This window comes from Larus michahellis, chromosome 15, assembly GCF_964199755.1.
Source record: "Larus michahellis chromosome 15, bLarMic1.1, whole genome shotgun sequence".
NCBI classification, from domain to species: domain Eukaryota; kingdom Metazoa; phylum Chordata; class Aves; order Charadriiformes; family Laridae; genus Larus; species Larus michahellis.
This window is the reverse complement of record NC_133910.1, coordinates 4,041,818-4,063,032: the sequence shown is the minus strand read 5'-3', so window position 1 is coordinate 4,063,032 and position 21,215 is coordinate 4,041,818. Positions and strand designations below refer to the sequence as shown.

Sequence of the window (21,215 nt, the reverse complement as noted above, 5' to 3'; positions counted from 1 at the left end):
CATCTGAGGATGTGGCTCCATCCAGAAAGTGACTGGGCCTCTTCCAGCTGTGCAGGTGGCCTTGCCAGTGAGTGGGATGTGAGGAAGGCACTTTTGGTGGCAATGACAACAGGAGGCACGCGAGTACTTTGTACAGGAGCTCCGCAGCCTCTGGAGCGGTCCCGTGATGATGTGCTTTGTACACAGCCTGAAGCACTCCGGAAAATAAGGCTGGTGAGCCCTGAGGTGGGGCTCAAGGACTCGGGCAGTTTGGGTCCAGCTGCTAACAGGCAAAGGTGAGCAATATCCTTTTTATTGGAGACACTTGGGTTCTGTCTCTTACCTCCTTTCCCTGTGGGTATCCCAGGAGCTCTGAAGGTGCCCCCCTTTCCTTCCAGTCAAAGAGCTACACGGCTCCATCCGGACCTTACCCACAGCGGGAGAGGCTGAATTGACATGAGCAGGACTGCAATTTCCCCCAACTACGTTCTTTCAGTCCAAACGTGCAATAATCCCTCAGGATCAGTATCTTCCAAGACCTTCAGACCTGGTAGCAACTCCTTCCCCATCACCAGCCAGGACCACCTCTGATGGGCCAAATTCTTCATTCTTGCAAGCAGTGAAGCACCCAAGAGTGCTTTGGAAAGCTGGGGCTCCCTGAACACCGCTGGCAGCAGAGCATGTAAATGCAGACGGGGAGAAGCTCTGCCCAAGCCTTGCTGATAACCTTAGCAATGCATTTAAAGGATGGATTTCTTCTCCTTCCTCAACCTAATGATTTCTCACTCAGCGCCTTGGCTTTCACAAGCTGTTTAGAAACTTCCTTGGCCGCTGCCATATCAGACAAGCCCCGTGTTTCCGCTCTCCGAGGGCACACGCAACCCGAGGAAGTGGCCGGGCATTAATCCATCTGGGCAGAGCCTGGCAGCAGCCTGGAAAACCCAGTCTTGGCTTGGCCTGGGCCCCTCGCTCGGGAGGGAATTTCATCCACATCTGAAAGCGGCTTAGGCTGTTATTTTGATCCCTATCGCTGTACAGAAGCCTTCTCTTTGTTTAACAACAGCCCAACACGCTGCTAAAGAAATTTAAGCGCCGTCAGCAGCGGGCTGCAGACCCTCCGGAGCAGTAAATTGCCGCGGCAGAGAGTGCAGAGATGGGGCCGGGTCCCGCTTTGGCTCTGCGCGCTGAAACGCTACACAGCATCAAGGGCCGTGAGTATTTTTCAAGCGATGCAGCTTTGCTGGTGCAATCCCCGCTTCAGATGCCCCATTGCAGTGGCTCAGGGGTGCCACTGTCCTCGTTGACCCAGGGAAATGCCACGGTAGAAGAACGGCGGCTCACGGGCAGTTTTTTGGTGGCGAAGGGAAACGTGGTGTAGCTGAAAGCAGGGACCTGCCTGGGGTCTCTGGCAAGGCGAGGGGGAGAGAGCTCAGTGCAAGCCCTGTCTCCTACTCCTACGCTCTACCCAAAACCAAGCCAAGACTGCTGTATGAAGACTTGGATCCCTTTCCCAGCACCGGCTTAGCCTCCCTGCTCAGAGAAATCTCCAACACGGAGTTTCCCAGAGGCATGAACGGAGCTGCCTTAGGTGTTCTGGTGCCCTGAGAGAGGACAGACTCCATCCCTGGTACTTTCTGCCAGCCAAGGAGAAAACATTCCCTCCAGGAGAAAGGTATGCGTGTGCTGATGGAGGGCACGGGGCACCAGTCCAGTGCAAAATGTCTGCTTCTGAAGTGAGCTGACATCCAGAGGAGCCGAGACCTCCTTATTTATCTTATTGCATGTCTTCGGGACAAGAGACTCATGTAACAACCTACCCTGTCTCCTAAAGTCTGAGACAAACCATTGTAGTCTCAAAGAGCTTTCCTAAAGCATGCCCAGAGGTTATCTTATCTTCCATGTCTGACAAGCCTCAGAGATAGGGGAATCAAAGCCAAGACTCTCCTCTCTCTATAATTCAATGACGGTATCAAATGCTGGCAACGCCACAACAATTTTTTCAGTTCTCCTGCGTCCAATGAAACAGGATTTTAATTCAGACTTCTGCTCTCAGCACACAAAAAGTTACAACAAAATTATTATAACCACGTGAGCCCACAGTTACCATTTACAGAGTCCCACTGAATCCCAGTTTGGTGGGAGAGGGAGTTAAGGGATGGAGAGAGAAAGAAGATGCATGGGAGTGAAGAACAAGCAGATGAGAAATAATTCCTCCCAGGAGAGCTCTATCCTCACAAAAACTAGTACCAAAAAAAACCCCCTATTTTGGAACTGAGACATCCCAGGTGCCCCCAACTGAACAAATTCTCAAAGGGAATGGATGCAGAACACAGGCCACATCTCAGCTATACGCAGCAATGCTGCGTGAAGGGCTTTCCTTCTAGACTTTAGTCATGGACAAAGGATTTAAAAGGAGATTTGTCCAAGAGAATGCACATTACAATTGCACACTTGCAGGAAGGTCAGCTGAGCAAAACTCACATGCAAACGCTGAGCAGGAGAGCTGTGAACGGCCACTTGGAAGAGTCCCTCCCCAGACCACGTCCCTTCCCTCCTCCCGATGCTACCCTCAGCGCTGCCTGGCCTACAGCATTTTTTTCCACCCCAGTATGCAAACTGGTCAAACAGGTCAACCCAGCCACCTTTAGGTCTCCCTTTCTCCTCTCTATGGGGTGGCAAACTGGGATGTATCTCCCTGTCCTTCCCTGGGGCAGGTTGTTGGTCCTTCCCCGGGGCAGGTTGTCGGCAGCCAGTTTGAGGAGCAAACACTGCAAATGGGCTGCAAGTTGCACCCACCAGGGCAGAGCAGCTGCTCATTTCTTAGCCAAAAAAGGCCACAAAAGGGGACAGAAGCACCTTATAACCTGCTGCAACTAAGCCCAACAGGTCTCAGCTACAAGCCACCCTAGATCCCTCCGACATCCGTGAGAATTACTTTCTTGGAAGCCCCTGACTTGAGAAAATATATTACTTAAACAGATATACTACATTTCTGTGAGACCCCCTGCTGAAGATGAAGCAGTTGGGAGGAGGGAATTGATTCATCTTTGATTCAAAATAGCTTTGCCACCACACCGCGTGGGGCAGGCAAGGGACAAGGCAGGTTGGTGAGACACGCTCACGCCGCGTCCCCGCTGGCATCCCGGGGAGCCGAGGAGTCAGCCAGATACCGGCTCCAGATACTGGCACAGCCACCCCAGGACCCTCAACTTCCCTCCACGTCGTCTGGGGCGTTTTCCTAAAAATTTTCCTAAAAAGCCAGAAAAGCAACTGAAAGACTGAAACTGCAAACAAAAAGAAATCTTCCTTTCCCCTCCAATATTATGAAACATCTTGAACGTAAAAATATTTCCTACCAACATGTGCAGAGCAACAAAATTCAATCAATTAAAAGCATCTTTCTAATTTTACCTGTATTTTAATTCATTTACGTTTCTATAGGACCCATTTAAAAGGAACTGGAATCCAACTGAAATTGGTAAAATTGCTCAAAGTCAAATATTCTGATTGACTCAAAATCGCTCTTTGAAAAATTAATCAAGAACTTTTGATTTTCATCCCTAACCAGGTTAGAAGAGAAAAAAAAAACCAAAACCTCAATGTTTTTCATACCGCGCGGGCAGCAACATGGTTAAACAACCTGAACCAGTTGTCTAGCCTGTACACAGTTTAAAGTAAAATTAACATTTCCCCGCATTTTTGCTGTTTCTTCTGGCTGAAGTTGCACTTCAAGGCCACAGCTTACCAGTTCCTCATGCTTTAGAATACGACGTAAAAATCTGATTTAAAAAGGAAAAAAAAAAAAAAAATCTGATTTGGATAATTTTCCATCTTTCTAGACCCCAGAAGGAAAACGTGCACGCGCCTGCTGATGCAGATGGCAGGGGACGCGATGCTTCCCCGCACTAGTAAAAAAGCTTCCATCATTTGGGGCGCCCTGGGAATTGCCAGCCACAAACAAGGGGTGTTCAGGCGAATTAATAAGTGGGGAGCAGGGGGGGGTGGGGTGGGAAAAAGTAAAAATCCCTCCCAGGTGCCCAGACCTGGCAGGAAAGGGCTTCCCTGCTCCCCGTGCTGCTCCTCTTCCTCCCTTCGCCTCCAATTTCCTCCGAGAGGCTTTGAGGCAAAGCAGCCGGCAGCAGATGGAGTCCCCGCTCCGGTTTTTAATTAGGCGGTTTCGGAGGCATCCCCCCTCCCCAGCGAGCGAGGGGAGCTCGTTAATGTTTCTGCAGGAGAAGGCCCCAGAGGCAGGAGCTGCAACACCGTCTCTAGAGTCTCCTAATTAACTCTGTGCAGATAACGAGGTAGTAACCGATTACAGCCGGGGTTAGGGAGGCAACACTTTTCGCTCCGGTTCCTTGTGAGGCCAGGAGGGGTGCAGACACCCCTCAGCTTCCAGTAGTGATTTAATTGTAAGTAAGCAAAGACGCCGCTAACGAGAAACCAAACCTTTGTGTCGAGCAGAGTTGGCAGAATTTGTGCCTTTTCAGCATGTGCTTTCTGCAGATCTTCTGCTTGGAAACTTCTGGGGCAGCGTCCGAATGGGCAGGGAATGTGTTAGAGAAAGGGGGTTTGGAAATTCAGGAGAGCCAGAGGTCTCCTGCTGCCTGACCCAGAAAGCGAGCACGGAACAGAAATATCTGCACTGTAAATCTTATTCACTGACACGTTTGTCCAAGCGTCAGCAGGCAGCGGAGCACGCCGAGCTACAACTGGCAGGAAGCTAGCGGGCACCCCCACGGATTTGAATTATGAAGAGCCCCCCCCATCAGCAGCTCCCGAGCAGCCTCTGGGACACGGGCTGCTCTGGGAATAATCCCCAAACGCGAATAAATTCGGGACAATGGAGCGTCGCTTGTGGGAAACGAGGCTGAGTTTGGTGAATAAATTATTTGCTATGAATAATTCACCCCGACCTAGTTGTAATTATTCTACTCTCATTTAACTCTTCTCTTGACTTCAGAGAGGCTGGCCGTGCCCTTTCTCCTTCCCATGGCCAACAGAGGAGCAAGGTCTGTGTCCCAAAATGTGGGCTGTGTCTCTGGCAGACAACCAGACCTGCTGCATGGAGTGGGCACCCTACCTCCCGAGGGGCAATCCTTCTCCAGCAAAAGCAAAGCATGGTGCTAGCTCTATGCAGAAGAGGTAGCGAGGCTGGGCAGCTAGCAAACGCACCGCTCCAATCCTTGTTTAGCCTTCAGGGGGCCTAATCCAGATGTTAAAATCCACCTGGCGGTGATGGGCAAGGTGAGGTGCAGATGGGGAGTCACCTCAGCTCCGAGATCAACTGCCATCTCATAACCAGGAGCCCTGGCCATGTCAGGAGGTGCTAAAGGGAGAGTCAGAGCCCTCCTAATCCCTGCAATGAATCACCCTTCAAATAGGGTGTGCAAAGCTGTGCTTGACAGCACCCACAGAACCACAAAAACAAGTCAAGAGCCTCCTCCAGCTCCCAGCGCCGCCCTGCAGAGCTCATGCAGGGCTTCTCCTGGAGCTAGACTTGGACAGACTGTGTCCAGCTCTGGAGCCCTCAGCACAAGAAGGACATGGACCTGTTGGAGCGGGGCCAGAGGAGGGCCACAAAGATGATCCGTGGGCTGGAGCCCCTCTGCTGTGAGGACAGGCTGAGAGAGCTGGGGGGGTTCAGCCTGGAGAAGAGAAGGCGCCGGGGAGAACTTAGAGCCCCTTCCAGTCCCTGAAGGGGGCCTACAGGAAAGCTGGGGAGGGGCTGTTTGCAAGGGCGTGTAGCAATAGGACGAGGGGCAATGGTTTAAACTAGAGCAGGGCAGGGTTAGATTAGCCATGAGGGAGAAGTTCTTTACACGGAGGGTGGTGAGACACTGGCCCAGGTTGCCCAGGGAGGGGGTGGAGGCCCCATCCCTGGAGACATTCAAGGCCAGGCTGGATGAGGCTCTGAGCAACCTGATCTAGTTCAAGATGTCCCTGCTGACTGCAGGGGGGTTGGACTAGATGGCCTTTAGAGGTCCCTTCCAACCCAACACATTCTATGATTCTATGTGCCCGCTGGCGATGCTGCCTTCTCCTGTCCCCAAGAGATGACTCTGAAGAGCAGTGGGGAAAGCCTTGGGTTATCGCCTCTCCTAGCACCACACCGTTCCTAAGAATCACACCCCCAGGCTCTGAAATAAACCCTCCTCCAACCCTGCTCTTGCAGATATCAGCAAGACATCTTGGTGGCATTGTAGGGCCAGACCGAGATTTAACAGCATCGTGGGCATTTCCTATTTCCTTCTCCCGTTTTCTCTAAAGATGCACACAAAGCTCTGCGGTGCAAAGGACAGACTGATTCCAGGTGACGGCAGACCTGGCTGCCACTCTGCCCTTACTACTACTCCTGAATTACATATGAAACCCCAGGACCCTTCGCTATGGACAAGCTCATTCTATCTAAGGGGCCTCCAAGTCTCGATACAGACTGTAGACAGAGTGAAAAAACACCATCCTCATCTGAAAATGGACCAGCGACCCAATCTCAAGACACCAGAGTGAAGCCAAAGTGGTTTTCTTCCCTCTTTTCATCTGACTGGGTAGAAAAGATTTAAAAATTCATTTTCTTCACCCTTTCCTCATCCCCCCTACCCAGTGCAGGATAGAGCTCTCCCGGTGCCGGAGCATCCCAGGCATGCACCCCCCGGGCAAGCAGCGAGCCACGCGCGCGGAACTGCAGAGGCTGGTCACGGCCACCAAGGAGAACCATTGAGAGAGGGGGACCAGAAAACAGCAGAGAGGAAGGACAGCAGCCGAGGAGGCTGCAAAGAGGGGAAAAAGAATCCAAACGAAACAACGGCGTGCACACACCGAGAAGGCAACACAGACAAAGACAGGGGGAAAACACGCAAAACGGTTGCAAATAGAGAGGACTGGGAAAATATATATATATATATATGGAAAGAAAAAGGGTGGATGTGTGGGGCAAAAGAGCTTTTGCCGGACAGAACGGTAAGGTTTTTAAAACATCTTTTGGTTCAAAGGGAGAGAGCAGAAATAGTGCAGAGACAAAGCCCCGGCTGCTGTCGGCACTGACTGAGCTACGGCTGCGGGATGAGGGGGCCGTTGTCCCCCTTCAGGCTGGCTCTGCACGGAGGCGTGCGAGGCTGGGTGGGCTGCACCGGCCTCCCCGAGGCTTCCATTGACAGTGGGGGGACGGCAGGAATGACACTGGTTGGGGGGACACCCGGCAGGTGTAGGGCAGGGGGATGCTGAGACCCACACGCAGCTGTTGTCTGGGGGAAGGTGCTCAGCACCAACCTGTCTCCATGGCCGTGCTGCTCCTAGCGCTGCACGGAGACGCGGCGGAGGGAGGGAGGGAGCAAAACATGGTGCTGCCTCCCCGTGATGGCTGAGTTTTGTCAGCAGCCATAGTTGGGACTGGGGTCAGCCCAAGCTGCAGCCTTACGCCCTGGGAAAAACTCAGATCTGGTCTTAAATCCTTATTTCTGTAGTTCGGGGCTCTTTGATAACATGCAAAATAAACCTGGTCACCTCCAAACTCAGAGAAATCTGGTGTTCACTCTAGGTTGGGGCATTTTGACTTGAACCCATCTCTACTTATGGTTCAGTCACACACAGACACCTTGTAGGGGTTTCTTCATAGAAGGGTAAAAAATAAAGACAACTTTAAAAAAAAAATCAGGAGTCTGTATTTAAAAGAGAAGCTATTCCTATGTACCTAAGTGCTGTGGATTTGTTCTGTAAAGGCAAATAAAACAAGATACCAGCTAACTCGCGGGGAAAAGACAGAGAAGGGAAGGCCCATCTGCAGTGCCTCTGTCGCAAGAGTTGAGCGCAAGCACAGAGATGCCAAAAGGCTGGTTTAAAACGCCTATTTTAACGCATAATCTCTTTTTTATCCCCTTTTATTTTCTTCCTTCTTTAAATGTACAAGATTTGGGGGGGGGGGGGGGGGAGGGGGGAAGGGAGAACTTTATGCTTCTAGCATGCACGTGTGCCCACGGAGCAGAGCTGGTTGCCCAGCTGCAAACACCCACTGCCAGGCTTTCAGCAGGACACAGCTCCGTTTGAAGTCAATGGAAACTCGCAGGTGCTACAAGGAGACATTGAGTGCTTTAAAAGCATTGGGTTTCTGGGTGTAATTGGTACCTCCATAGAGATGTTTATCTACCCACTCATCTGATGTAGCTGAGACCTGGCATTTTGACATAGCTGGGTTCCCGGAGCTTAGTTACGGTGTGGTGGGTATGAATTGCTCGTAATAGAGATGCTCTTTTAAAGCAGCTACCAAAGTAGCCAAAAACAAATCAAAAGGAATAGAGAGAAGACATCTAACTGGCTAGCTTTATGGTTATGTTTAATTTCCTTTTTCTTTTAAATCCTAACACGCTGAGGCAGGACGTTGTAGAAAGCCGTACCTGAACCTCTTCTTGCCGCTAATTGCCCGACATAAAGGCAAGCCCAGGTTTGGGTTTAGCTCGAGTCTCTTTGCAAGATCTTGCTTTGATACGGCCCCAGCGAAAAAACAGGCGCTACGGGAGGGGATGTTGCGATCTGGATCCATTGCACCAAGCACAGCGGGGGGCAGTAATTAGGCCTGGTGGTGGCTGAAATGAGGTCAACAGCAAAAAAAAGCAACCAACCCCTGTTGGGTTTGACGGATGCTCAATTACACCAATGCTCAACGCTGACGGCAAAACTCTCCCTCCAAAACCTGGGGGGGTCAAAATGCAAATTTCTAAGCGTCCCACGAGCTGTCGGGAGAGCAGAGTGGCTTTCCCTGGAGGAATTGGGGTCTGCTTCCTAATTTCGACTCTGTCTCTACCCAGGTTCCACTGTCTTCATCCAGGCAGCGTCTGAAAGGCAGCAGCTAGCAGCATGGGGGACAGAATGTATTTTTTGTGTGTGTGTGTCTCAATTTAAAAGTTTTTCAGAATAAACAATAAGTTCGAGTGATTTCTTCATCTTACCGTCTTAAACGTTTGCTGTTAAAATAATTTCTTTCACGAGGGTATTTAAGGAGCCCTTCTGGTGTTGCCTGTGTTTAATAGCTTGCTAACTCCTACAGTACTGCCTACTCTAATTACTCCAATCTAATTAAGAAGGGGAAAAAACAGCATACTACTGAAGGGCTAGTGAGAATGGATAGTCAAAGAGCTCTAGGAAGATAAATGGGGATCCTACTGGTGGGGTAATTTGCTCATTAGCACCCTCCCTCCCCAAATTAGCCTAAATGGAAGCAGAATGAGAGAGGAGAGAGAGAAACACTGATAGAGAAAGCGGAGACATAGTTAGAAAGACAAACTGATGTGCCATAGTTTCAAAGACCAGAAAAAGATTACAAAATAAAAAAAAAATTTAAAAAAAAAAAAAAGGCAGAAGATCCAAAATCCACTCTGCTTGGAGAAAGCACCAGAAAAGTCCAGGAGAACAACACTAATGTCACAGAAAACCGGCACCCGCTTCAGCCACGGCACAAAAAAGCTGGTGGTTTGGCAGGAGTTTCTAAGGGGGGTTGGTCTACCTTATAGGCAACGCGAGCAGGGCATTTCTTTCCAAGGCCTAGAGGTGGGGACATGTGTCTCAGCATCTCATACATGTCTGTGTAACTGATGCGCCCGCTTGGAGTCAAAGGGAGGGAGGCAAAAGCAAGAGGACACAGAAATCAAACCAGACCAGGTTGGGGAAGGTTGGGGAGGGGCGAGGGTGGGAAAGGAGAGGGGATGGGGCAAAAAGGCAACACAATGGAGCAAATGAAAAGGAGGAGAGAAAAGGGAAAGCAGACAAGAAAACAGAGATCCGGTTAATCAGATTTCTCAGGAAAACAAAACCAAAATAAAGAGGTGGGTAAATCGAAAGGTTTCTCCGCTTCCGTTGCTGTGTTTCAGCGCCCAACGTCTCCTCCTCGCTGCAGGGACGGCCGGCGGCCGCAGTCCCCGCGGGGAATGATTGATGTCTCCGCTCGGGGTGGAGAGGGTGCAGGGAGGGCGCGGGTTGGGGTGGCTCTTTGCGGGGGTGGAGGGATGCTTCCCCTTCTCACCCCCCCAAACCAGTCAATCAAGAGGCTGGATTCACCATGCCGGGGAGCGCTGGTAGGCAGAGTTATGGGACAGGGAGAGCCAGGGCTTAGAGAAAATGTTCAGCCTTCCTTCCGTGAACAGAGTTTGGTTTTCAGGTTGGCCTGTGGGTTAAGAGAGAAGCAAAAAGCCGGTCCCGGTGTGTCTGCTGGGGGGGGACAGACTGCGACTGCTCTGACTCCAAGCCAAGGGTGCGACTCTGCAAAACCTCAGCCAGCCTGGGTCTCTCCTCCAGCCCAAATTTGGCTTTGACAAAACCAGAGCCCAGCACTCAATTTGCGGGAAGGTGGTGGAAAAGGGGCCTGTTTCGCCCTTGCATTTGATGGGGCCCCTCTTTTCTCAACCCAACGTCAACTGGTTGTCTCTGACACTGAGGACAGCTGGCTGTCCTGCCTGTTAGAGGGAACTGGGAATTGCAGAGATTTGGGAAAAGGCCCCTAGGCCAGCCCATTACTGATGGCATCTACCTTCAGCGCATGTTGGTGGTAAATAAAACCCTGCCCTGGAAAACAAGGGATGCAGAAACAGCGAGGAACTCTCCTGTGTCGCCTTTTTCTGACTACTGAAACCGGGAGCATGACTATGGCAATCTCATTTTGTTTTCCCAGCGAGCTGCCTGCTTATTGCAAATCTGTGCTGCCTGGCATCTGAGAAGGTCTAAGTATATTGCAGCATGTTATTAATTAATGTTTAACCCCTGGAAAAGCACAACGGTATTATCATCTCCACTATCTATCAAGACCTAAGCTCCATATGAAACCCCTTTCCCAAGCAGGACGACTCCAGAAGCCGGCAGCCGCTCCCCAGCCCACCACCCTGACACAGGTCTCCGTTCCTGTTCCTGAAGCATTGATGCAGGAGTGGGTGGAAGAGAGAACTTACCAAGCCAAACCCATCTATTCCTGTCCTTGGTAACCAATGCAGTTAAAATACCACCCAGCTTTTATAGCCCAGAGCTAATTTAAAGGCTGCTGAGAGACACTAATTGTAATTACAGCCAACGGCTTCCCCCAGCTTCTCTCTCCTGCCCCTGCTCTGGCTGGAGGTACAGGGTCTCATGCCTCTCCGCAATGCTCATTAACTCGTAATCCCTAATCAGGTGTGGAAAACACCTGGGCTGGAGTGAAAGAGAGAAGCAAGCTCCACGCTGGCTGCTCCCACTTCTCTCCTTCACCTTCTGCTCTCCATGCACCAGCGGCAAGAAAATCCCTGCCTATAACTGGGACCCCACTGAAGTCCAGTGTCCTCTTGCCCTCATTTCTTGGCAAGACCTCTCCTTAATTCCCCACCCCGGCTCCCAAGCATAGCAGGAGGTTTCACTGGGTGTCCTATGGTGGACATCTCAGAGACCTATATTTGCTCCCAAAGCAATCTCTGGCTGTTGCAGTTGCACTGAGAGAAGTTCTGCCCTTCATCTCCCCCCATCCCACCCTGCCCCCCAGTTAACCGGGGCTTAGATCAAATGTCTTTTCAGCTGAGGAAAGGGAAGGGTTCAAACGCTGGTCATTCAACTGGAGCGACAATGCTGTGAAGCCCAAGTGAAATGGCCTCGCTGCTCCCTACAACTCTTGGGATGACATTTCTCCCTGGGGCGCATCCATAGAGGGAAAGCGCTGAGATGCTGTCCTGCTTTTCCCCAACCCTTCCCACCCAGACCCGGCGGGATGGAAGCTGGAGGGTTCACTGTCTCATAAAGCTGCCTGTCTCCAGCCAGCTGGGGTGTGGGAGTAGACGGGGAAGAGATGCATGGAGGAAAAAGGAGGCAGTCACTCAATCATTCCTTTTTTCAGGCAAGGGGTTAGTTACGTTACAGTTCCTTTTCTGTACTGTTTGCATTTGCACTTGGCGGGGGGGGGGGGGGAAGGGGGGTAAAAAGAAACAAAAACCAGAACTGAAAATGCTGGAGGGAGTCTCTGAAGTTCCAAACCTTGTATGCCACCCTATGAGGGCACTTCTTTCCTAAGCCCAGGGGTGGAGCAATTACACGTAACAAATTGTACATATCCTTATAATGAATCCGGCAACTGGAAAGAAAACATCAGATGTTATGACAGCGAAATCTGAGAGGAATCAGTTTTTTCCCCAGGCAAACAGGAGAAGTTGGAAGGGCAAAACACGCTGCAAAGCAAGGTTAGTCTGACAGCAACGGGGCTTGCAGTGAAGGAGGTACATTAACACAGACCGAGAGAGAGGGAGAGAACTTCCAGCTGCCCAACAAAAGTTACGTCCTTGGGTTTGCTTCTGTGAAGCCCTCAGTGCCACGTGCAGGGCCTTCCAGACATTGCATTATGTTACCTTTATCACTAATATTTTACTTCCCTCTGCCCATGCATCTGCCCACAGACGGCCCCTACCCACCGCCCCGGCGTTGCAGCAGCCCGGCAAAACCAGAGCCCGCAGCGCACAAATAGCTTCTTTAATGGATTATTACTGGGATTGAAATTAGCTGGTTCAAAAGAGCTTGGGACCCTTTACCTTCCACTGCTACCACCTACGTAACCCCAGCAGGGCTGTACTCTGCTTCATGGGCAATAAGCCATTTGGCTGGAAGTCCAGAAACTGCCATCTCCAGAGCCGTCTCTTGGCTATCGGCACTGGGAAAATCCAGCCTTCATTACCAGTAGGTGAAATCAGACGCCTCGAGGTAGCTTTATGGTCAGTCTCATTAACTCCCAACAATATTTTCAGCTAATTTAACAGCAGGATTAGATTCCTTAATCTTTTCTAAGTAACGAAATCATGTGTAAAAAGAGCTGTACTGAACTTCAAAATGACCTCCAAATAAAACCGAGATGATTTGGCTTCACTATGTTTATTTTGGTATGTTATATAAAGAAGGCCGGGATATTTTGGAATATCTCCTTCAATATTACCGCTTTTTTGGACGTGAAAAATGAAGGTCTATTCAAAAACCTTCACAACCAACTCAAAACTATTAATTTAGAAACAGATCAAATGGAACCGTGCAAGTCTTGGCTGCAGGCCTAATCGTGGTTATAAAAAGTATATTGGTTTAAGTGAGTCAAGAAGTTTACCGAAATTTTAGAATGGTTTTGTAAAATCAGCGTGTAGAAAATGTGTATGAGCTCTCTAAGAGTTCATGGAAGGCTGAAAAACCATTGCCTTGGAGGGTCATGGCAGCAAATTCCGAAAAATTCTGGCAAGCAGAGGTTCTTTCCCTCCTTGTTTAGATCTATTTGAGTTTTGTTTATTTTATCAGCTTCCCTTGAGCCAAGAAAAAGCTCTCCCTTAGGAGCACCTGTGGCTCCTCCCGGCCACTGAAGGTGCTGCCAGTAGCATCTCCCTCCTTTCCTGGGAGCAACTACTGGGAATGGGATGGGGAGACCACCATTTCCAGTATCTTTAAGGGGTAGGCACTGGGAAGGGGAGTATAAGAGAGAGAAAGCGCTCACTTTATGTATCTTGAACAACTAAAAGCGCATAGAAAACCAATTTTCTTTTCATTCCCAGTTCATCCTTAAGTTCAGGGGTTTCACTCCTTTCCTGCTGAACTCCCAGCCCCGGAGCAAACCGCTGGGTGCACCCCATTTCTCTCGCTCTCTCTTTTTCTGTGCGCCCGAGGCTCCTCCCACCCCTGAATCCAACGGTTTCCCCATACTTACCCCTACTAAGCGTGGCGCACACCTACAACAACAGCTGCTAGCTGCATTTTTTTACTTCCTTTTGAATGTTTTTCCCCCAGAAAAGTTTACAGGAAGTTGGATTTTGTAAGAAAAACAAAGGTGGTATTGGAAATAGGTACGTAAATACACACACACACGTTAAGCCTCTGTTTAAAACATTATCTCTATAACAAAAGTATAACGACACTTGTACGTTTTACCCTTGCAGCATCTTTCACCGAGGATCTTAAGCCACGGAAAGCGGACAAACACTGTAATTCCCTTTTTCTTGGGATAATCAAAGAATAAACCTTGCGAGAGGTGATCAATTAGCGACAGATGGAAGTAGGAACCAGCTCACCTGCATCTAAGCATAAGATAACACTGCCTGGGAGTCTTCTTTCTTGCAAATTATGCTACGGTGGTTATTTACCATTCCCCTACAGGTCTATACTGGGAGCTGAAATGCTAAAAAGGAGATGGCTGATGTGGAAAACAAAAACTGGATCAACCTTTTCTTTCAATGGGTTTGACCAACTAGTGGACCAAACAGATCAATAAAAAATGGGTCCTCTAAAGCCCTGTGTCTTCAGATCAACCCAGGGCGTACTGCTGGGAGCCGTACCCGAAAAGACAAGTTATTAATCTCCAAAATACCACGTCCAGCGCTTCACAGAAGTTCAGCCCAAATGATCAAAAGATGTGTCCTGGCCCTAAACTGTGGACGGATTTCAGATTATTTTTAAATTGCGGAAATGTTAGTCCCACTTACAAAAACAAGTGATTTCAGTGGAACTATTCGCACATGGAAAATCCCGAACGTGCACATGTTTTAGGATCAAGCCTGGAGCATCACGTCTTGGCTGTCCTTTGATTCGCGCTTCTGCCCCCGGTCCCGCTGCCAACAGCAATAGCTTCACACCAGAGCGAAGCGGGAATGGGGTTAGAGAACCAAAATTAGGATCTTAATATATGACATATTCTGTATTAACAGCTCTAGAAGTGAAAAGGTTTGGCCCCTGAGTGACTCACAAAATGTAACCTCCGTGGCTCAGAGTTAATAGAACGAGCAAATCTTTCTGTAAACTTAATGCTCGTGCCACTTATGGGCGGAAAGTTCCTGAACACATAAACATTAAAAAAGCCACATCGATACTAATTTTTTCCCTCGCAGGTGTGTTACTCCTCCCACGGACGCTAATCAGAGCCAAGGCTATTTTTTAAGGAGAGAAGGGGCACTCCCCAGTTTTCAGTCTCATTGAGATTTTCGAGTGGGAAGAGATAGGGTGGGATTTGAAAAAGGGAAAGGAAAAAAAAAACCAAAAAGCTATTTACTGCCTGCCAAATACCCACAAAGGACTTGTCTGTGTTTCAGAGCACGTGGTAATGGAAATCTGCTCGGAGATTAGAAGCTGCTGGTATGTGTGCCGCATATACGCAGGCTCGTAGTACGGATGGCTTCGAGCTAGTTAAAATCACACACAGTTCAGAGAAATGCAGTCATTTTGGGATAGGTTTCCATTTAAAGTTAGCCTAAATCAATTTAACTTGGGATTTTAAAGCGGTTTAATTGCATCCTGGCAGGGAGTTGGAAGTGCTGATTATACAAACACTTTCTGCATCTGTCTCTACTGAAGGGAAACAAAAAAAACCAGAGTGAAAAGGCTGGAGGAGCTGGAGGCAGCTTCATTACAAAGACAGACGAGATTCATTGCAGAGTAACTCACGGGGAGGAAAATGGATACAAAAGTAGTAGGGTTTTAAATTAAAAAAAAAAAAAAAAAAAAAAAGTCTCCCAGCAAGCAACTTCCCAAGCTGCAGAATTACCAAGGAAATTACTGCATCTCAGAGCATCTCGAAATGAAAATAACACTGTCGCCAGGGCTGTTGCGCGGTAGCGTTCTCTGGGCAATGGAGAAAAGCAGCGTGTTCAAGTCAGTGTTGCTCTAGAAGCGGTCACTGGTCCCTCATTTTTAAAAAATTCCTTAAAACGCCTCGGCAGCGGCTCTCGGGTCTGTCACAGCACAGTGCCTCGGCTCCGCTGCCGTGGTGCTTAAGCCCAGGTGTGCAGCTCGCCCTGGAAATGTCTTCGAGTAAGAAAAACAAAGAGATAAAACCGTAAAACCAAGCACCTCACCGTCTGGCTGCGAGAAAACCGTTTCCTCCTTTAACACGCTCGTATTTCAGGAGCATTTTTATCAGAGGCTCACTGAGAACTGAAATCCTTCCAAAGTTAGGCTTATTGCACTTTCTTCTTATTTCGCGCGTCTTACGTTTCAACCACAAGCTAAAGTGTTATTTAAGAGAACAAAATTCCCTTCTGCAATTTGATGCCATTAGAAGGAGGCTTCCAAGATCAAAAATGGTGAGATACGTCTGGTTAAAAAACACGGTTTTTTTCAGCAAACCGCCCTTACACTGAGAAACATGACGTCACTCCCTGCTGCCTCACAGGCGGGTGAAAGCAAATGGTGGAGCCTGAGCCTGTAGCACTTGACTCCGACGCTGCCGTGGGGCACATCAGCTCCTTTTAGGGAAAAAGAGCACCTTGACAACTTGAATTTTATTTTTTTGTGTGTGTGTGCGTGGCCTCATGTCTCTGCACAGGATTTGCGAACCCACCGAGGTGCTTCTCAGCTAGGAGAGGAACATGGCGCAGACGCGGCCTAGTTAACTCTCAAGGTGCCTGAAGCGCTGCCAACGAATGGCAAAAGACTCAGCGTATTTTTATCTCCAAACTGGGAGGCAGAAGCCAAAGGCAATCAAAGCTCCATTTGGAAATGCCAAACAGCTGTTCTACTTGGCCATTTAGCCAAGATCATTTGAATTTACCCTATTAATTTTTGGCGGGGGGTGTGTGTGGGGGGGAGGAGGGCACGTTTTGCGTTCTCAATTTATTGGTTTATGTCTCTCTCGTGTTGATTTGAAGGAAATGCCCTTGTAATGACATCAGACCTGTTCATCTCCAGTGCACGGTGAATTGGAGTTGGAGCATTTACCACCAATGTTACCTCACGCTTCGGAGTAATTTTCTTCACATTAAAACAGGCTGTTTGGGTGTAGAGGTGTGGTATTTATACACAACGTATATCCTTTTCTCCACGTATACCAGCGTACATACCAGGCAGCTGGGTCGTATTCAGCCCAGACACGAACAAACTCATCCAAATGATGGGGCCCAAGGATGGAGGAGTCTCTGGTCAGGTATTCAAAATTGTCCATAATCACAGCCACAAAGAGGTTTAACATCTGCAGAGAGGAAGCAATAATGCAGTTAGGGAGAGGAGAAGGTGCCAGAAGGGAAAAATATGGCTTGTTCGAAGGGAAGGGAAGGGAAGGGAAGGGAAGGGAAGAGGGAAGGGAAGGGAAGAGGGAAGGGAAGGGAAGAGGGGAGGGAAGGGAAGGGAAGAGGGAAGGGAAGAGGGAAGGGAAGAGGGAAGGGAAGAGAAGGGAAGGGAAGGGAAGGGAAGGGAAGGGAAGGGAAGGGAAGAGGGAAGGGAAGGGAAGAGGGAAGGGAAGGGAAGAGGGAAGGGAAGAGGGAAGGGAAGGGAAGAGGGAAGGGAAGAGGGAAGGGAATGGAAGAGGGAAGGGAAGGGAAGAGGGAAGGGAAGAGGGAAGGGAAGGGGGAAGGGAAGGGGGAAGGGAAGGGAAGGGGGAAGGGAAGGGGGAAGGGAAGAGGGAAGGGAAGGGAAGGGAGAGAGGGAAGGGAAGGGAAGGGAAGGGGAGGGAAGGGGAGGGGAGGGGAGGGGAGGGGAGGGGAGGGGAGGGGAGGGGAGGGGAGGGGAGGGGAAGGGAGGGGTACAATTCCCTTAGCAGGGCATGTGGTTTCTACAAGAAGCAGCCACACCCCAGAGAATAACCGCGACAAACAGCCCTGGGTCCCTGGGGACTCTGTTGCCACCCCGTCCTCCCCTGCAAGCCACTGCCAGCTCTGCCGTATGCGGCAGGTTTGCCGTGGCTTTTGACAACAGACACTTTGGCCACGTGCCCACCACTGGTGACGCCCTACAGCATGACCCATGCCAGAGCCCGACAGGGGCTCAGCGCCTCTCCCTTGCCCTTTCTGCTCCAGCACAGACCAGCACACGGGCCCCAGCCGCTGCTTCACCGGCCGGGTGATGTGAACTCTTCCAGCACTTTCATATCACGGCACATCAAGACAAGAACAGCTGAAGGAAAAACCATTCTTCAGCCTGAATGCCCTATTTTAGACTCGGAACAATTCAAACCTTCAAAGATCCCCAGAAAGACGAGGGGCAGGACACACAAAAGGCTCCTGTCCCTAATGGCCGCTGTCTAACACTGAGCCCGGCAAACGCTTCTGGCATATAAAGATTCTCCTCTTATTAAAGCCAACTGAAAAGTCCCCAGGATTTCAATGGGAAAAGATCAAGGTGCACCAGCAGAATGGAAGAGCAGGAGGGCAGGCGGAATGGATGCTCCTGTGCCAGATAAAGACCTGACTGGCACAAGGCCCCTTTCTACCTTCGTTGTGTCTTTTTGGAGGGGGCTGAGCTGCTGCCACGGGCGCTGCTCCTCTGCACCCCGCTGAGCAAGGACAGCGGCCAAGCAGCCTGTGAGCTCCCGCGTGGGGATGAGTAGAATTAAACTGAATATGGACTTCCCCGGCTGGTCTGCCTGTCATTAAAAGAAAACCAGGCAGCAGAGTTTGGGGTTTGTGCAGTTTTAAACAGTTTGTATTCCTGTGTGGATGGAGGAAGGGGTTTTGGCTCTTGCTGGGGCACAGGATCCACCAGCAGAGACAAGCACAGCCCACAACAAATCACCATATCACCACCAAAGCTAATCACGGACTTCCCAGTCCATCTATTTTTTATGAACTCACCCCAACAGAAAGTGGGGAGCAGAACTCAGCCCCCAACATATCAATGCATTGGGGCACCAGGGAGTCTTACACTACCCAAAGGTCTTCTCCAGGCCAAGCTGTAGAGCACACAGCTGAAGGCACACCAGCCCTGCCAGCGCCTCAGCTGCTCACGAGGCTTCTGCCTCTGCAGCAACGTGCCTGAATTCATGCCATGCACAGGGACAATGGTTTGGGTTGGAAGGGACCTTAAAGATCATCTAGTTCCAACCCCCCGCCATGGGCAGGGACACCTCCCACTAGACCAGTACTGGACAGGGATGTCCAACCCAGCTTCTCAAAGCTGCTCAATGCCTGGAAGCACTACAACCACACCAGCAGGGCTCACTCACGTGCTGCAGGTACCCCACGTCTAACACAGAATCCCCAGAGCATCAAGAGACAGCACAACTTTTGAGAGTCGGCCAACGTGATCCCTGGTCCCTATCCTTTTCTCCCAGCTCCAGCCGTGGCTCAGTACAGTTTTCCCTTGCTTGCCTACAGCTGTTTCTAAAGTCCCCGTGTTTTTAAATTTCAATTTATATTTTTCAACAGTGTAAATTACAGGAGGAAAACTATGTCAGGCTGGACATCCGCAAAGAGCCAGAAACGACATTTCAAAACAAACACGTCATCCAGTTCCCCTCCAATCCATGGTGTAACAACATCGAACAAACCATAGAAGTGTGCCCTCCTGGCAAGGCTGGGGCTCTGTAACGCGTTAATCGCTTGCGGGGAACCACATGTCTCATTGCAACAAAGTGCTTGGACGCATTTTAAGGAATGAGTTACAGCCCTGGCCCGTAGCAGCCCAGCAGCTTGGCTTTCCCCTGCCTATTTTTAGAGCCTGCCCTCCCTGCCTTTGCTCTCCAAGAGGGCTCTCCCCTCCCTCTGCCAGCAAGCCCAGGGTGCGGTTTCATGGGAATTTCCAGGATTTTCCAGGAGCGCTGGCTCAGGGGCGAAGCTCAGGCAAAGCTGTATTTAGCACAAATGCACTCCAGCCTCCAATTCCCCTCCTACATTTCAAGCAGGACGGCTGACATGAGCCAGGGAGGGTGAGCCTAGGGGGGTGTTGTTTGGGCTTTTTTAAAAAGAAAAAAGCTTTAGGAACAATAACATGCTTTAAAATAACAATGAGAACATCTGATGTTGGGTTAGAGATTTGTGCGAGGAAAAAAATTTGGCTTTAAAATAGAGAGTGCTGAAGGAATCGGTAAACGGAGCATTAACTTTGTATAAGCTTTCAGGGCTCCACATTTTTTAATATATGCAGGAGAAATAAACCACGGGGTGTCAAAGGGGTGACAGCAGTCGGACACAGGATCTCAGTAGAGGCCATTGAAGCTGGTCTATCTATACCCAGCATCAAACTGCCACGTGCACCTCTTTCTCCTGGTTAAAGGTTTCTGATGATAGCGGGGATTAGCTGCACAAAGCATCAAATCTCGCATTTTAAAGCAAACCCATGGAAATGAATGTGGGCTTGACACGTTGCTTTTCAGTACATTTCAGAGCTGTGACTTTCATCTCTTCCTGCTTGAAGTTTAATTGGGTCCCTGTCCCTGGTTTTCCATCCCTCTGTCCCAGTGGTACAGGAAAGCGAACCAAGCCCCAAGAGCAGAGAGCTTTTTATGCACGCGAGCCATCAGAAGCACACTGGCACCTATTGAAACTTAGACCCGGCCCCGTATGATGGCCACGGGCACGGATCAAGTACAACAGCTCTTTGCACTTTCCTGTCTAAAGCTTTCCTGGCGCCAGAAGCAAATGATCGTTGCTTTTATTTGACAAACAAACCAAAAGACGAGGCATCAAATCATTGCGATGCTCCTCCCAGCCGCCAGCGCTTCCGAACCAATGTTTTCTTGGCCATTCTCACCCTGCCCTCCCCAGCCCCCGTCTTCAAAGGACCATGTTACAAATCAAGACAAAACAGATTAATGCTTAATTCCAAATATCAGACACCCCCCTCTCCACCCCGTGAGAAGAAAGATACAACCCTTCCCTTTAAACTAATGACTAAATGATCTCTTTGGGGATTTAAGGGATTTTATCACCAGGATAATAAATGGGTTTTAGTGAAGCTGTCTTGTAATGTTGTATAAATCATAATTAGGGAGAAGGAGGAAGCCAGGGGGTGTGGAGGGAAGGGCTGAGGGGGGGAACGACACCGGCACCTCCACTTTGGGAGGAGATTGGGACCGACTTACCAGGAAGGAGCACAGGAAGATGAAGGAGACGAAGTAGAAATAGGCAAAATCGCTGCCGCATTCGTTTTTGGTGAGGCCGGAGAGCGGGTCGCAGGCTCTGTTGCTGAGGCACGACAGCATGATCTCGTGCCAGGCTTCCCCCGTGGCGCTCCTGCGGGCGGGAGAGCAGAGGGTGAGCTCGGCCAGACCGGGAGGGCATCCCCCTCACGGTGTTACTGCGCCCAATGAACTAAATTAATTAGGGCGAAGGTAGCGTTCACGTGGAGGGACTATGTTTACATGAGGAATCTAAAGCACTGACATGCGAAAGAAAGGAGAAAGAACATCATCCATCACCGGGGGTAAAAGACCCCAAGCAGGCTCAGGTGGGCCAAGCTTTGTTGGTTTTAGGGAGAATAACACCGGATTGATTTGAACATGTTAAGTGCAAAGTAGGGAAGCAGAGTTCAGATTGTTTCCTTTTAAAGCGGCTAACGTTGCCGTCCTAGCG

General features: G+C 49.8%; 1 protein-coding gene across 1 annotated transcript in view; it reads right to left on the bottom strand.

Annotated features, from left to right (window-relative positions):
* The window catches only part of CACNA1B (calcium voltage-gated channel subunit alpha1 B), a 312,680-nt gene that overhangs the window by 18,981 nt on the left and 272,484 nt on the right, over positions 1-21,215 (bottom strand). The window contains exons 36-38 of the mRNA XM_074608904.1: positions 20,726-20,876; positions 16,773-16,900; positions 9,476-9,572 (exon numbers count right to left, since the gene is read on the bottom strand). Coding sequence (XP_074465005.1) covers positions 9,476-9,572; positions 16,773-16,900; positions 20,726-20,876 — 376 coding nt within the window. The remainder of the gene's footprint in view (positions 1-9,475; positions 9,573-16,772; positions 16,901-20,725; positions 20,877-21,215) is intronic.